This window comes from Ranitomeya variabilis, chromosome 2 (genome assembly GCF_051348905.1).
Source record: "Ranitomeya variabilis isolate aRanVar5 chromosome 2, aRanVar5.hap1, whole genome shotgun sequence".
Lineage (NCBI taxonomy): Eukaryota > Metazoa > Chordata > Amphibia > Anura > Dendrobatidae > Ranitomeya > Ranitomeya variabilis.
The window spans coordinates 59,402,885-59,418,214 of NC_135233.1; the positions used below are offsets into that span (position 1 = coordinate 59,402,885).

The window sequence follows — 15,330 nt, forward strand, 5'->3', positions numbered from 1 at the left end:
AGAAGTTCTCATCTGTGTAAATATGACACTGGAGAAAACAACGCGTTTCACCTTTTTTTTTCTATCAGGACCGCAGTGGTGATGAAATGCGATAAAGAAAAAAATATGTTGAATATAATACACAAAGAGAACACAAATTATGTCTTGAATTTCGGTGAAATAGTTTTCGGCACTGCTATTATACAAATTGAAAGTCTAAGGAAAGCAGCTTTCATTCTGTGGCCTGCTGTTACTAATACTAAGGATACCCAGGTCGCTGTTTTGCTGGTTGCCTTCAATTGCAAGAAAATAGCTTCCATACAACCTTGAATTAAGACAGAAAAAAAATACCCCTCTCGTCTAAAAAAAAGATGAAAAAAACACACCGGCGGAGTACAGTAAATTGCACAAAGACAGTTAGGAGAAGTAAATATTATTTCTTTTTTACTTTTATAGCTGTTTTGATATTTGACAAATCCTTTTATAGAAATTTGATATCTCAACTTGCAATAATAATAGTGATGAAGGATTGGTCTGGGAAAACAACTACCTATAGTTTTTGATTGTTTTCTTCTTCCAAGGCCTCATCTTTAGAGTATTATTTGTATGATACCAGCCATTTTTTTTTATCTTCTGTTGAATGCATTAGTAAATTCGTCTTCAGAGCGTTCTTGACCCGTACGTCTACGGAGTAATACATGCAGCCCATTTATAGTTGTTGACCTTTTCAACTTGCATTTGATCATGTCTGAAGATCCATCAGTTTTATCTATACTAATATACTTATTATAGATTGTAAAATACCTCCGGTGGCTGCTCACTACTGACCCCATACGAACGCAAAAAAAGAAGAGGCAGACTGTGGAGAGCGGAGAGACTGGTAGAGATCTATAAAACAGCAGACCACTTAACCATGACATGTCTTCGCAAATAATATAATGTATGCGATAGTCTTTGGTCTGCTTTCTATAGTCTTAAAGTTGAAGTGTGTGCACTAAGCATTAAAGGGGATCTGTTGGCAGGATTTCACCACCCAAACTATTTATATGCACATGTAGCTCTTTCAAAGACAAGTCCAGCAATACCTTTACATGGCCAGTCCGTTCCTTCATTATTGAGAAATCGGTGTTTGGATTGAAATGCAAATTAGGCTGAGGAGCTATGGTAGATCCGAAGCCTCTGTCACTCCAGCTCTATGCATCACCTCATCTTTCTTGACTTACTGCCTATATGCTGTGTAACATCAGGCAAATGGCTCATCAGTAGTGATGAGCGAATATACTCGTTACTCGAGATTTCTCGAGCACGCTCGGGGGTCCTCCGAGTATTTTTTAGTGCTCGGACATTTAGCTTTTCTTGCCGCAGCTGAATTTACAACTACTAGCCAGCTTGATTACATGTGGGGATTCTCTAGCAACCAGGCAACACCCACATGTACTTATGCTGGCTAAGGCTAGTTTGACACTAGCGTTTACCTGATCTGCGGCGGGCTGCGGACTTCCTCCGTGAAGCCCCACCCCCCGCCGCACCTCCGCCGCTAGCTCCGCCTACTTCTGCATGCGGCCTGTGTACCTATATTTAACATTAGGTATGCAGGTCCTGCCGCAGTATGCGGATGGTGCCGCATGCGGCGTTTTGACGCTGCAGATAAAAAAAAAATGCTACAGGCTGCGTCCTACGCTGGTAGCTGCAGCGTCAAAACGCCACATGCGGCAGCCTCCGCATACTGCGGCACGACCTGCGTACCTAATGTTAAATATGGGTACACAGGCCGCATGCCAGCCGCATGCAGAAGTAGGCAGAGCTAGCGGCAGAGGGCGGGGCTTCACAGAGGAAGTCCACAGCCCTCCGCAGCTTGCTCCATACACAGGTGTGAAACCGGCCTAACAGATGTAAATTATTCAGCTGCGGCAAGAAAAAATACTCAAAATCTTTAAGTTACGCTTATTAACAGAGAAGATAATATTCAATAATATAGCTGCCTGTTAGGCCTGTGGCTTAAGTATATAAAAGTACATTTTGACAGTGCATGAACAAATCGAGATAAAATGAATATAGTTTTGCCAAACAATTTCAAAAATAAATCTAATGGTTTGTATAAACCAAGAATTTTGCCTGTGTCCTACTTAATGCATGGTCAGGGTATTGTCTTCTAGAACACTAAATATCTATAGTATTTGTCAACTATTATAATGAATATATTTTTAATTTTTTAGTTCAGTTTTTGAAAACATACATACTGTATGTTAAATCTTTCCATTAGTGACTACTAGAACATAATGTTTCTGATACATTATCCGTTATTATATTGTAATTTTCTGAAAATTACAAGTTCAGATCTAAAATTTCCCTAAATGGCTTTGTGAAATATCAGAACAGCTAAATTTCAGTACGAAGCAAAATTAACCATTTGTTAGTAAACTAAAAGGTAAAAAGTTTTACCACCAGATTCTAACAAAATAATTTATTATGTTTCCAAAAAAAATGGCCACCACTACAAACCAGAATATTGCTCAAACTTCTGATTTTTCAATATATGGCTAAAGTTTTTGGTCGAAAATATATTTTTTTAAATAAACTTTTAAAACAATGTAATGTATTTGGTAGATGATCTAATCGAACGAACGTGAATAAAACTTGTTTCAAATTTTACGAAATTCGCAGATCGTGGAAAATCTGAAAGTAATTCAATTTGAGTTAATCACCAAAATATGCACCCCACCTTCTAACACATTGTAGAAGATTACCTCGGCCACCGAAGGATTACATGATCTCAGGAGAGACTGCAGGGCTTTACCCATAATGCTTTGAAGCTATCACATCAGTTGGTATAGCACAGCCAATCAGGATGAACTACCATAAACTGTATAAAAGCCTAGGCAGGGAAATCAGCAGCCATAATAGGGTGGCTGAGAATAGCAAAAGAAGTTCAGAGCTCACAGTTCCACAATAGAGACAGGATTAGGAAGTCCTAAACATTGGCTAAATATTCTAGACTGTACTGTGTTTTATAACTGCAGGAGTGAAGATGATGAGTGTAGCAGTCTGCAAATAACAGAGATTTAATTGATATGGGGGAAGATTGGAGATGTGACAGCAGCAGTGCCAGACTCAGTGTGATTGATCAGTGATATAGTGTTGCTGGCATCTGTACTGCTGCATTTAAATTACAATTACACAGTTTTATCTTCATTCTTAATGCACTAGAAAGCAGTAGCAAGGCAGAGTTTACAGAAAAGAATGTGTAATAAGTGTCAGTGAGAGTCAGTGTTCATGCTTCTCAAAGGTAACTGTACAATATTTTTGCATTTCTTGTGCAATTCATTTTTTATTGGGGGAAATAATTAACTTTTAAAAATGAAATTCCCAACCCCCTTTCATAAATTCTATAAAAGCATGCATGAGAGCTGAACCCCACTTGAAACCCCACATATTTGTCAGGAAAGAGAGACTCCTGATGTATCTATATACCACATAGAGTTGTCATTATGAAACAACCCCTTTAACACAGAACTCAAAATTGTACAGATTTAGTTTAAATGACCCTTACAAAGAACATATTTCCTGAAATATAGGCACATCCTCGTGTATTATCAAACTAAACAAATACATTGATTCCAAGCACAAAACTACATAATTTTGGAAAATCCAATTTGCATTTCTATGGTCATTTCCATCTTAACAGACAAACCAGCTGTTCTGATTTACAATGTAAAATAAAAATTGTAGAAAAATGGAAATAATATATTACTTAGCATGATATCATATCTTATTTGAGTTTTTGTGCTTCCTGTAATTGTCTCCAGATCATTTATCTACAAGATGCATCTCATTTTTTGGGTTGCAATAATTGCTGTTAAATATAGTATTTGCTTTTGCTGAAGATACTGGGAGAAATTGGTAAAGTTTCTATAATTTGCATCTAATGGTATTTAAAGTTCTCAAAAATATGAAATGGATTTAAAAAAATGAGATTTAATGATAATGAGCCACAAAAATGGTGGTTGTGGGGCTTCATCTCTAGACACTGTGAGCATTTTTTAGTTCATGCATGAAGTCCATAAAATCTTAAAGGTCACAAGGGAATAAATCCCATACTAATGAGATGGTGGCTTTGTAGACTATAGACACTATTATGGCAGCCTGTATTCTACTGGTGGAACTGACTGGGAACTGACTGGGACTGTTGTGGTGCTCACTAGTGATGAGCGAACGTCCTCGGATAACGTGTTATCCGAGTATCATGGGCATGCTCGAATAATATGTTCGAGTCCATGCAGCTGCATGTTTTGTTGGCTGTTGCTAGGCAATCTCTTTATGTGTTGCAGCTGTCTAACAGCCGCAAAACATGCAGCTGCAGGGACTCGAACATATTATTCGATCAAGCCCAAAATACTCTGATAACACGTTATCCGAGCATGTTCGCTCATCACTAGTGCTCTCGCATCATGTACGTTGGAATTGACCATCGTTACTTGAGGAGCTTATGCAGATTATAGAGATTGTTAGGGTCCCTATACATATTATAGTAAAATCAACTGAACCCGCCAATTTTGATTGGATGGCCTCCCGGATCTCCTCAACAGATGATGTTGGGGTGGTTGCGAGGAATATCTTTTGGTGCAAAGAGCTACTAAAGATGTACAGCCTCTAATTATGAGTGAATTGATCCATTTTGGGTTTTGGCAAATCAAATGTCTTTTGGGGAAAGGGTTCATATAATAAACATTATACTCATCTGTCCCAAGCCCTCAACTGTCCTCTGCCACTGCTGCGGTCCACCACTAATTCCACACAGGTCTTTGGTTCTTCACATGCTCAAAACTCCTCATTTTTTCACGTGTGGTGACATAATAATGGACATTCAATGTGCAAAGAAGAACTTCTCTGCAAATTGAAATTTCCAACAATTTTCCAAATTTTATTTTTGCCGGATACACTCATCTCCATTGGTAAACCTGCCTGCAGATGTAAAGATTGTTTTGATTTCAGGGTGCATACTGCAAATCAAAATGGAGTAAACAAATTGTGTTAGAGTGTAGAGCAACCAGGTTTCATGGAGCCATGAGTATTTTAGAATCTAGTTGGCAATGGGGTGAGGGTGAGTGTCCTCTGAAAACTGCATCGGAGAGAACTGCAACTTTTAAAACAGAGATAAAAGAAACATTTTAGAATATATATTTGTTTTACTTTTTAGCTGGTGATTAAATGGTTGGGAAGTAATGGTGAAACCTGAGCAGACACAATAGCAGATGTCTTGGACAAAAAAGATGACTACTAGTGATCTACAAGCTTATTTTAGACATGGCATATTCCTAAAATTCCAGGTGTGTTCTTATACACTCTCTCAAAAGACCCATTTAAATAGAAATCAGCCTGTACTTTAACAAATTGACTTCTCTTCTACAGAAGAGTTTTCAGGTCTCAGAACATACTTCATCAAGTGATTTTTCCTATACAACACGAAGGGTCCTACAAGACCAAATATGTTGCACAGTATGTGCTGTGTACATTAATGGAGATTAAGGCAGCACATATTTCAGGAAACCATGAAGTATCCCCTCCATTAAACTTATTTAGTGATTAATCTTAGTCATTGGTTAATGTCCATAGACCAGTCTCATGGTACATGGAGACAAACAACTGCTCTGAGAAGAGTGAGGAAGGACAGATGAGTTTAGGGAATTGGACTGTACTGCAATTTCTTTTTAGAATGACACTTTAAAATTGAGAATATATTCCAAATTCTGAAATGTTGTAATATGAGTAGTGCATAGTACAGGATAAGATTAGGGATAAGATAAATACTGTTTACAAAGAAAGCAGCCTAGCAGTATTGTAGGTCATAGATAATAATAGAACTAGCCCAATGGGTGGGAACTACTGTTAATAAAAGGGGGGCACTTCCCGGTAGTAGAGGGGATAGAGAAGTGCAATGACAAGCCCAAGTTCAAGTCCAGTTGGCTGCGAGGGTCAGATGTGTCTACCATTCGAGGCAGTAGGACACCATATTAGAATCCTGAGTGGACTCATGTCATGCCCGTAGCCCAAGATCTGGCATATGGGCTGCTGGGCACATCGTGTCCTTTGGCATACAAGGGAAGATGGATAGGGACACGTCAAGATGGAAGGTAATGGATCCCTGGTGCACAGCTGAACAGGAAGAGAGATCCCTGGGGATAATAGAGCCAGTTGGCAAAGTGATGATCAAGGAGGAACGAATGGTGAGGCTGAAGAAGTGCCATGCCCTCTCCCAAGTGTTACCAGTTGATGAACTTGGACTGACTAGTAAATGTTTGCTTGTTGCAATGAACTTGGTGTTCCTTGAGTTGTATGTGGCGGCTCCTGCGGGTGGAAGTCTGGAGACAGGGGAGACTTGCAGCCTACAAGTAAGTGTAATGGACTTACGCCTTAGGCTAGGTTCACATTGCGTTGCAACAGCCCATTCAGCACATACGCTAATGGGTTGCGGTTAACGCAAGTGCCGACGTTCCATCGTGCTAGCGCAGATGGAGCATCTGCTAGCTCCATCTGTACTAGCAGTGACGGACCCGGAAACGCTGCAGCCCACGTCTCGGGTCCGTCACTCAATGACAGCACATCGCTAGCGCATGCCCATTGTGGGCATGCGCTAGCGATGCGTCTGACATTGCATTCAACGGTGGTGTTAACGGACCATTGCCGCGGTGTAATGTAGTCCATTTAACGGAGTCACTGAACCCAGCCTTACAGCACACTGGGACAACATTTGTCCAGGAAATAACAGGACAGCAGCTCGGTCATGACTACTGCTCTCACGTACTTTACAGTGGTCTCAATGATCTAACCCCCTACCATTTATCAATATTTATAGGGATTATCCTGCCATCTAGCATTGATGAATTGTCCTTGGGGTAGGTTAGTAATATTAGACAAATGGAGGCCTGATACCTGAGCCCTAAATGATCAGCTGTTAGAACCATTCACTGAAACCATTGAATAGAATTTAAAATCTCTTTTACATTTTTTTTAAAGTTCAATTACACTATATATTTTTTTTTACAAAATGTTAAGCTTGAAAATAATAAAAAGTTATGAAATCTGACTAAAATGATAAAAAAAACTCATACTCTATGCTATACACAACCTTCATTGACCATTGCTGTGACCCATGTATAAATGTAATTCTCATTCTTCATCATGTCAAGAAATTTATGACTTCATGAGATTTATCTTGTTAGATCTAATGTAACATTTAGAGATTGTGATATATCACATTGTCATTGACAGTGGGCTAGTAGGTCACTGCACTTGCTATCAATCAACAAAGACAAGATTTTGTCCCCAGAAGCAGAACATTGAATACCTTATAACAATTTCTATGCTACATATGTTTTCATCTTGGTCTATGTACGAATGTGAATTTTCCAATTCATCCAAATCTGCTCCCAAGAAACGAATTGTGTTACAGTATGTACAGCCAATTTTGTGTTAGTCCCAAAAGACCCCTAGAATAATCAAATGTTCTGCTACCACTGATACAACATTTTGCTTAAAAATAAGTTGGATGCCCAAATGGACTTTTCAAATATTTCAAACATGGATAGTAACAGAAAAAATAATTCTTATATCTGGTAACTTGGAGTAATTGGCTGCCCAGAAAGTGAATACCCAACTTTTTATCTAGAGGTTAGTGTCGTGTTTTCAGTTACAGAGTGTACATTTTCATCTAAAGACAACATGTTTGCTTTAGTTAAAGGGAATCTGTCAGTAGGATCAACCATCCTAAGCCGTCTTTATGGGCATGTAGGACATAGGATGCTGAATAAAATGATACCTTGATTTCTGCGATCTGATGTCTTATTTAAGAGAAATGAACATTTTTCTTAAAGGGGACCTATCACAAGGTTTTCTCAATATAAACTAAGGCCACAACCTTTGATGCCTGTTTTACAACAGTATAGCAACCTGTAACCCCCTTTGCATAACCCAACAATATCTTTTAGAATCTTCCGATATGGCACAGTCCAGTCCAATGGGTGTCTCTCGCCTTGCTTCGGCGCCTCCGTTATCCCCACATTTGCCGTCCTCTTGCCCTGTTTCATGTCGATGTCGTGTCCTACATCATCCACACAGTGTCCTCCAATCTTGCTCCTGCGCAGGTGGACTTCGCTACCCAGAAGTAAAGCCGGATCATGCACACTACTGTAATTTGCTATGCTCTCAGCAGGGCAGAGAAAAGCATACCTCCACAGGAGCGAGACTTGGGTCACTGTGTGGATGACATAGGGCACATCATTTACATTAAGCAAGGCAGGAGGACCGTGATTGTGGGGATAGAGGAGGCAAGACCAATGACATCCCTCAGAGAGAAAAAAGCCATATAGGGGGATTGCAAAATGTATGTTTTGGGCTCTGCAGAGGGAATTGAGGACTTATATACAGCTTGCAAGACTGTTGCAAAAGAGGCATTAAATGTGGTGACCTTAGTTTATATTTGGAAAACCTGGTCATAGGTTCCCTGTAAAATGTAAATGAGCTGTTTAGATTTATGGGTAGCATGTAGATCTCCCCAAGAATCTGCCTCCAGAGCCTATTTTAAATGAAAGGGGGCATTGCCACTGTGGGACCTGTAGATCAGGAAAGCAGGCTGTCAGTTATTACAAGTTTCTCCCTTGTATCTCCTCCTTTCATTTAAAAAAAAGCTCTGGAGGCAGATTCTCATAAAGATCTATGTCCGGCCCATAGCCCCGAACAACTCATTTTTATATTAAGAAAATGTGGATTTCTCTGGTTGAAGACATCGGATCATAGACATCAAAGTATCATGCTACTCAACTCCCAGTTTCACATCAAAATAACAATGGCGGGGGAATTCTTAGTAAATGCACCTGGTATTTCCCTTTAATGCCTTGGTCAGACCACTGTTTTGTCATCCAAGATAGCCACAGCTCTTCTTACTCTAACCAATTCAACCTGAGCATCAGTAGAAACTTCCCTGCTTAGACCGGACAGCATGACAGCTTGTAATGACAAAGAGGGGTGTCTTTATATGGTTTCACACCCTCACCAGAAATTGGACAGCTTTAGACTGTGTAAGGACATTGCCCCAATTAATAAAACCTATTTGGCAATTTGCTCATACATTTGTAGAAAATTAAAATCTACAGTCCTAAAACAAAGATGCTCCAGAATTGTTATTTCATTATTTACTAAAACAGACATAAGTTTGGGTGATCTGTTAGCAGAATAACTTATTTTTATTTGTCTCACAACCTGGATGGACACCATTGTCCAATTTGCCCCATCTTATTCCAACTTGGATTCCATGGTTTATTGACGCTGCATCCAGTCTTCTTTTGAGTCAGTGCTGCTGCCTGTTATATTACTTGTACTAAAACAGACATCTAAAGAAATAACATATCCTCTTTAAATGTTAAAATGTTGTCTGCTTGTGATAACACTTGAGGGAGCTTAGGAATCTACAGCGATCGCATGTATTATTGAGTTCAATGCCAACCATATGCTATAAGCTTTGAAGCTCTCCCTAGTGCTACATACAGTCATCATTTTATCATTTAGGTCTATGTAAAGGAAACCACCATAGAGAAATAATATGGAATAATCAGAGCACAAATATGAATCTTTTCTAAAAGAAAGAAGGGATAATATAAGAGAAAACATCCAATCCATATAGTCACCATACTGCTGAATAGAGATGAGGGAACCTGAACTCTAAAGTTCGGAGTTCATACCGGTCAACTAGTGTCTGATGCAGAACTATGAACACAAACTTCTCCTGGAAGTCTGTTTTAGTGTTTGGAGTTCCGGGAGATGAGAGAGAGATGTTTGGCAGCCACCGGGCCCTTACTATGAGCATTTTACAGCACTACAGTAGGGTCTTCATTGACTTCTGTGGGGTTCTGGTTAAAGTTTGGGAAGAGTTCTGGTACCAGAATGAAACTTTGGACTGAGTTTAGTCTAACTTGACAAACTTGACAAACATGTAAGTGGAATCACTGAAGCGGTGCATCTTTGAGAAGGTAAGTAGAGTTGAGTGAGTATGTTCAGGTTCCCTCTTATTCGGCAAGCTACAGCGCTTGCCAAATAAGCTGCAGAGGAAACCCGGCTTCCTGGATCGCGCTGGCTGATCAGCTGATTGGCGCTGCATGTGTCGCGGCTGTGTCACAGTCTAAGCACACTTTTTATTTTATTTTTTTACCCATTCCTTTCCTTTGGCCACCTTGAAAAAAGGATTGAGAAACGCTTGAACATGTCAAGGTGGCCTTATGCAAATTTTGTTAAGGACTAAAATTCTTCGATACGATACGAACGCAGGCGACATTCACACATTCAGTATTTGGTCAGTATTTTGCATCAGTATTTGTAAGCCAAACCCAGAAGTGGAACAATCAAAGGAAAAGTATAATAGAAACCTATGCACCACTTCTGCATTTATTACCAACTACTGGTTTTGGCTTACAAATACTGATGTAAAATACTGAACGTGTGAACGTGGCCTTGAAGGAAACCATAAATGATAATTCAAAGTGGTCATTTTCTTTAAAAGCCTAGAGCAGCATATTGTGCTTCTTACATGCATATTTTCCGAAAGTGCAGGCAATAACAATTTTCTCAGGTTATTACATTTCTGCTGCTCTTTTCATGCCTTTTCCCCTTTGTTTGGTGCATTTTGTTTTTGATTTGAAGATGTGTTTTTAATGCATTTTATTTTAGGACAATGTCTCTTCAGAGAGGAAGAGAACTAGAACTCTAGTGCCACCTATTGGAAGCAGCAATCCTAACAGTCAATGTCGACCCTTTAACCAACCTTGTCACATGACTTAGGATAAAAGCCAAACCAGAATCTTAATTCGCAGACTAGAGTTCTAGTCCTCTTCCCCTCTGAAGAGACAATTTGCATATTTCCCAGAGGAGCATTGTGGCTTTAAGTCTCCTCACCTCGACATGCTTAACATGTCACTCTCCGCAAGGAGAAACAATACTTCTTGGATCCCATATTTTAGGACAAAAAACAAAAAACTTTTGATTCTGTCCTTAATGTATTTTTTCCTTTAATTTTTTTTTTTTCAATTTTCAGGCACCCCATAAAAGCCTACAAAGAAAAAACGCCCCAAGAAACACACAGTTCAACAGCATCCTTATACAAACAGGAGTTTTCATGAAATCACATCCACTTTACTTGGACAGTAAAATGTAGCAGCTTTTCTGTGCAGAAAAACTTTGTAAAAAAGCTACATCATTTATGCTATGTGGGAACACGGCCTAAAACACAAAACGCAGTTTCACATTTGTTTGCTTGTTTTGCTTTGCTGGACGAAACTTTCCATAGCGAAACGCGCGTCGGGTGTCGTGGATCCGTGGTCCCTTGCAGAAAATGCAGTTTCACATTTGCTTGCTATGTGCAACCACTGACTAATAAATATGAGCATCTCGTCCAGTAAGTTTTACAATTTATCTCTCCTTTAAAGTTGAAAATATGTAACAATATAAAACATGTTTTTGCCTGACAACAGTACAGCTTCACTAAAGTACAGAGAATGCATCAAATCAGCAAAAAAATGTATAAACTCAACAGCTTCACAATGGGCCGGCATTCTGATTAAATCTGCTTGAAGTGTAAAAGAAAAAAAATCTGCACTTACCTTTGTAGCTCGCTTTCTCCAGACATATCGTAGACAGCGGGTCCTCATACAGCCACAACAAAAGCTCGTACAAACAGCATATAAATGGATGCAGCAAGTATACATTGCATAAAATATATTGTATCATTTTTGGCATTCTAAAAAAAAAATGAATCTGATTTTTAAATTCCATGGTCACGGACCATTTTATTTTATAAGAACGCAACCTAGAAAATAAGTCAGGTCACGTCTCTATAAAGTGAATATTTTCCTTCACCACTTTCTCTTTCAAATTTTAATGTGCCCCTGAGGAAATGGAAAAATGGTTTGGGAAATATGGTTTTAAAATTAAGTTAAAATTTGAAAAGTAAAAAAAAAAATAAAAAAAAAAACATTTTACAGGCAGAAAAATGAGATATCATTGCAGTGGAATATATTCTTAATAAGTCATCTATATACTCGCTAAACTTATGAACAAGGTTTGCCAATTATTTCTTGGTGCAATACAGTATTCATAACCTTTAAATTAAAATACTAAATGTTAAGGAAATGGAGAATAAATCGGAGACTTATTATCTCGGCAGCACAAGAGATGTACGAGGCTATAAAGCCTTGAATTATTATTATTATTTGCTAACAATCTTCATTTTTACATTTTATTTATACCTGAATTTTAATTCAGTTTGTTTTGCTGCCATTGATACATAATAGCCAGTATGCAAGGGCTGTTCATTTACTACATAATATTATATAACTATAGCTCACAAGCCTAGACAATAGCTTCAGACTTTGCCTAAAGCTTTAATGCTCTCAAGATAATCAGCCGCCATAATACTCACGGTCATTGCACAGAGTCCCACTAAACGAGGTCATGCTGCAGTCGCAGTTAAATCCGTCCCATTGCTGCAAGCAGACGCCCTGGTTAGCACAGGAGTCCTCTTGGCAGGTAGTACTTGGTCCTGTAAATAAAATTAAAAAAAAAAGTTGGGCTTGCCCCATGAGTATCACTAAAACCTTTAAACACATGTTCACGTACAGTAGTTGCCAACATCTGTGATTGTTGCCTAATAATGTAGCCACTTTTACTACTGTTAGTTCTACGATGTGAATGAATGTTCTCGCCGGATGTTCAAGGATTGAGAAACTCATCTAATGGTTTTGCCTACATTTTTTTTTGTTTTACTGCCCCTTGAAAAGAATTCTTCTAAAATAGGCAACAATCTTCGATAGAGATATCATATGTATGGTAGACCAATCTAATATCATCTTACGTGTTTGTATTAGTTGGAATGTGACTACGATATAGTAAGAAAAAGCAAAAAACAAAAGCAGCATCCCACCGGTACGTTTTACATGTTGATGTGAAGATCTCAGGTGTGTATAATCTGTTCTGTCATGGTGTCAGAAATGTTATTTGTATGTGTTCGGGCAGGTGCAGACGAGCGTATTTGTAGTGCGAATGAGATCCAACGAACAATCAGATGGCACTCATATCAATGTTATGCTAGGGAGCCGAGCATGCATGATTTGCATCCAATATTCGGACCACACTTGGTCAAGCAAGTCAATGAGTCCGTGGAAACCATAGGACTGCAATTAGAAGACATCTGAGTGAAGTCCTATTTCCATGGTGTGACAGAATGGAGAAGATGGAAAAATGTTTTTCTCCATTGTCTCCTCATCCAAGAGAATTGGATCACACCATGTTCACCCTCTGATCAAACTCTCATCTGAGTGTGATTTGCATAATCAACCCGATTCTCTCAGATGGGTGAATACACACTCAACTACACCTGCCCTTTGAAACAATGATTTCTCAGGATGTACCAGTGCTAGCATCACTACAAGGAAAGCCTTTCCAGATGTAGGAGCTCACTACCATTACAGGCCTGTGGCAATCTAAGTAAAAATGTTCTACGATTCTATGATTGTCAATCCAATGCAAAAAAATAAACATGGAGTTCAATGTGATTCTGCTACCAACCTTGAGCTGACCATGTGATGGACAAGGACACTGATACATGTAGGCAGGACCTTTGAGATCTACATAAACTAGCACCCAAGGTAAGATATTAAGGGGACTGAGATTGAGGCTTAACTCGACCATGGATGATAGAAAAATTGGCCCAAAGTAGTGACATGTGTATGGGTGCCTTACTGGTCACTGGCCCACCATGGCATGTTCAAGTAATGAAGGATCGCCCATTGGGTATTTCTAAATGTTATATTCTTTATTTCCACATTAGATATGTCTGGCAGAGGTTTATTGACTTCTTATTGCAATACATTTCCATGCTCAACTGATTGGAGAATTCGTGTTTATCATCAGAAATGAGCTTGGGTTTGGCTGGAAGCTATTGCAGGTCTATGAATGACTTTTCTTCGACATCGACTCATTTTTTATGAGACTTAGAAATGGAGATTTTACAGGACTTTGATATTGATGGTTCTTCTATAGTAAAGGTTATCAATATCAGATCAGTGAGGGTCTGACTGCCGAGCAGCGTCAGTACTCGGAGGGTCTGCAACTCTGCACAAATTGAAGTGGCTGTGGAGCTTTTTCCTATTCATTTGGAACTGAGTTGTGGTGACTGTGCTGAGTAGTTCAACCTTAATTTGGCCTTACATGTTTGAGCAAAGATGACCCAACCTACTGATGTGTATGGAGGGCCTGCACACTGTTAATACCATGGCAGATGATATATGAAAGAACGATCGGCCAGCTCCGATATTCACATGCCAATTTGGTAGTGGCTATGTCTCGTGTTACAGCCAAGTCCCAATTCCGTTGGGGTTGAAATGGACCTTGCTGAGACTCTGGCTCCCCTAAAAAAGTGCACATTCAGCCCCATTAGAATGTTTCCAAAACAGGTACAGCCTCTAGAAAATGTGCTCTGAAAACAATGAGGGGAATGCGAGGTCCACTACAGTCCCTTCAATCAATGATTGGCGGTAGTGCTTATAGTTGGAACCCCAGATATCTGAAATGAGATTGTCCATTAATATCAATTTCCCAGGAAACTCTCTTAAAATATATTTATTTGAAACCTGATTTTCTTGGATGTTGGCAAGTATTGATCTGCGTGCTCTGTGATCCCATGTGTTATTTTGTTTTCTCGTGGATTAATATGTTGGCATGCCTACTGGTAACGTAAAAGAGACACACAGTTCTATGCTACCTCGTAACCAGATCATCGTAACATACAGAAATTGGAAAGGGAGGATCAAAGCAATAAGGCAGTCACTATACACATATTGTCAAGACTGAAAGCACTTATGCCAACCATATGCTACGCAGGAAAGAACGTATTCAGATGTTTCATAGAGGAAGAAAGGGAAGAGTTTATAGAAAAGAAGACACTCTAATGCACAAATGTAAGGATAGTTGAAGGATTCATCGTGCGCATTGGGTTTTCAGTCTTGGATTTAACACACAGTGCAGTCTACCTTGCAAGTCAGCTTTCATCAATGCAACTTTTGAAGGCAAAATAATAGCAAAAAAAAAAGCAAAGCATAAAAATGTTAGTAAGCAATAATAAAATGGAAGCAAGCATACATTAAGCAAAGTGAAGAAAATAAGCGAAAAAAAAAGTAAAAAATTCATAAGTGACATGCAAGCCTTTAAATAAAGAAATGGCACATAATATAAGCCAGTGACAAGTGACACTCAAGAATTTCATACCAAGACAACATGACAAAATGGCAATTTGCGAGAATTTTACTGCAA

General features: G+C 39.0%; 1 protein-coding gene across 10 annotated transcripts in view; it reads right to left on the reverse strand.

Moving 5' to 3' along the window:
• NRXN1 (neurexin 1) overlaps positions 1–15,330 on the reverse strand; it is a 1,786,277-nt gene that overhangs the window by 790,297 nt on the left and 980,650 nt on the right. For all 10 annotated transcript variants that reach the window (XM_077282466.1, XM_077282464.1, XM_077282462.1 and 7 more), the window contains one exon: positions 12,443–12,562. In XM_077282466.1, the coding sequence (XP_077138581.1) occupies positions 12,443–12,562 (120 nt within the window). The remainder of the gene's footprint in view (positions 1–12,442; positions 12,563–15,330) is intronic.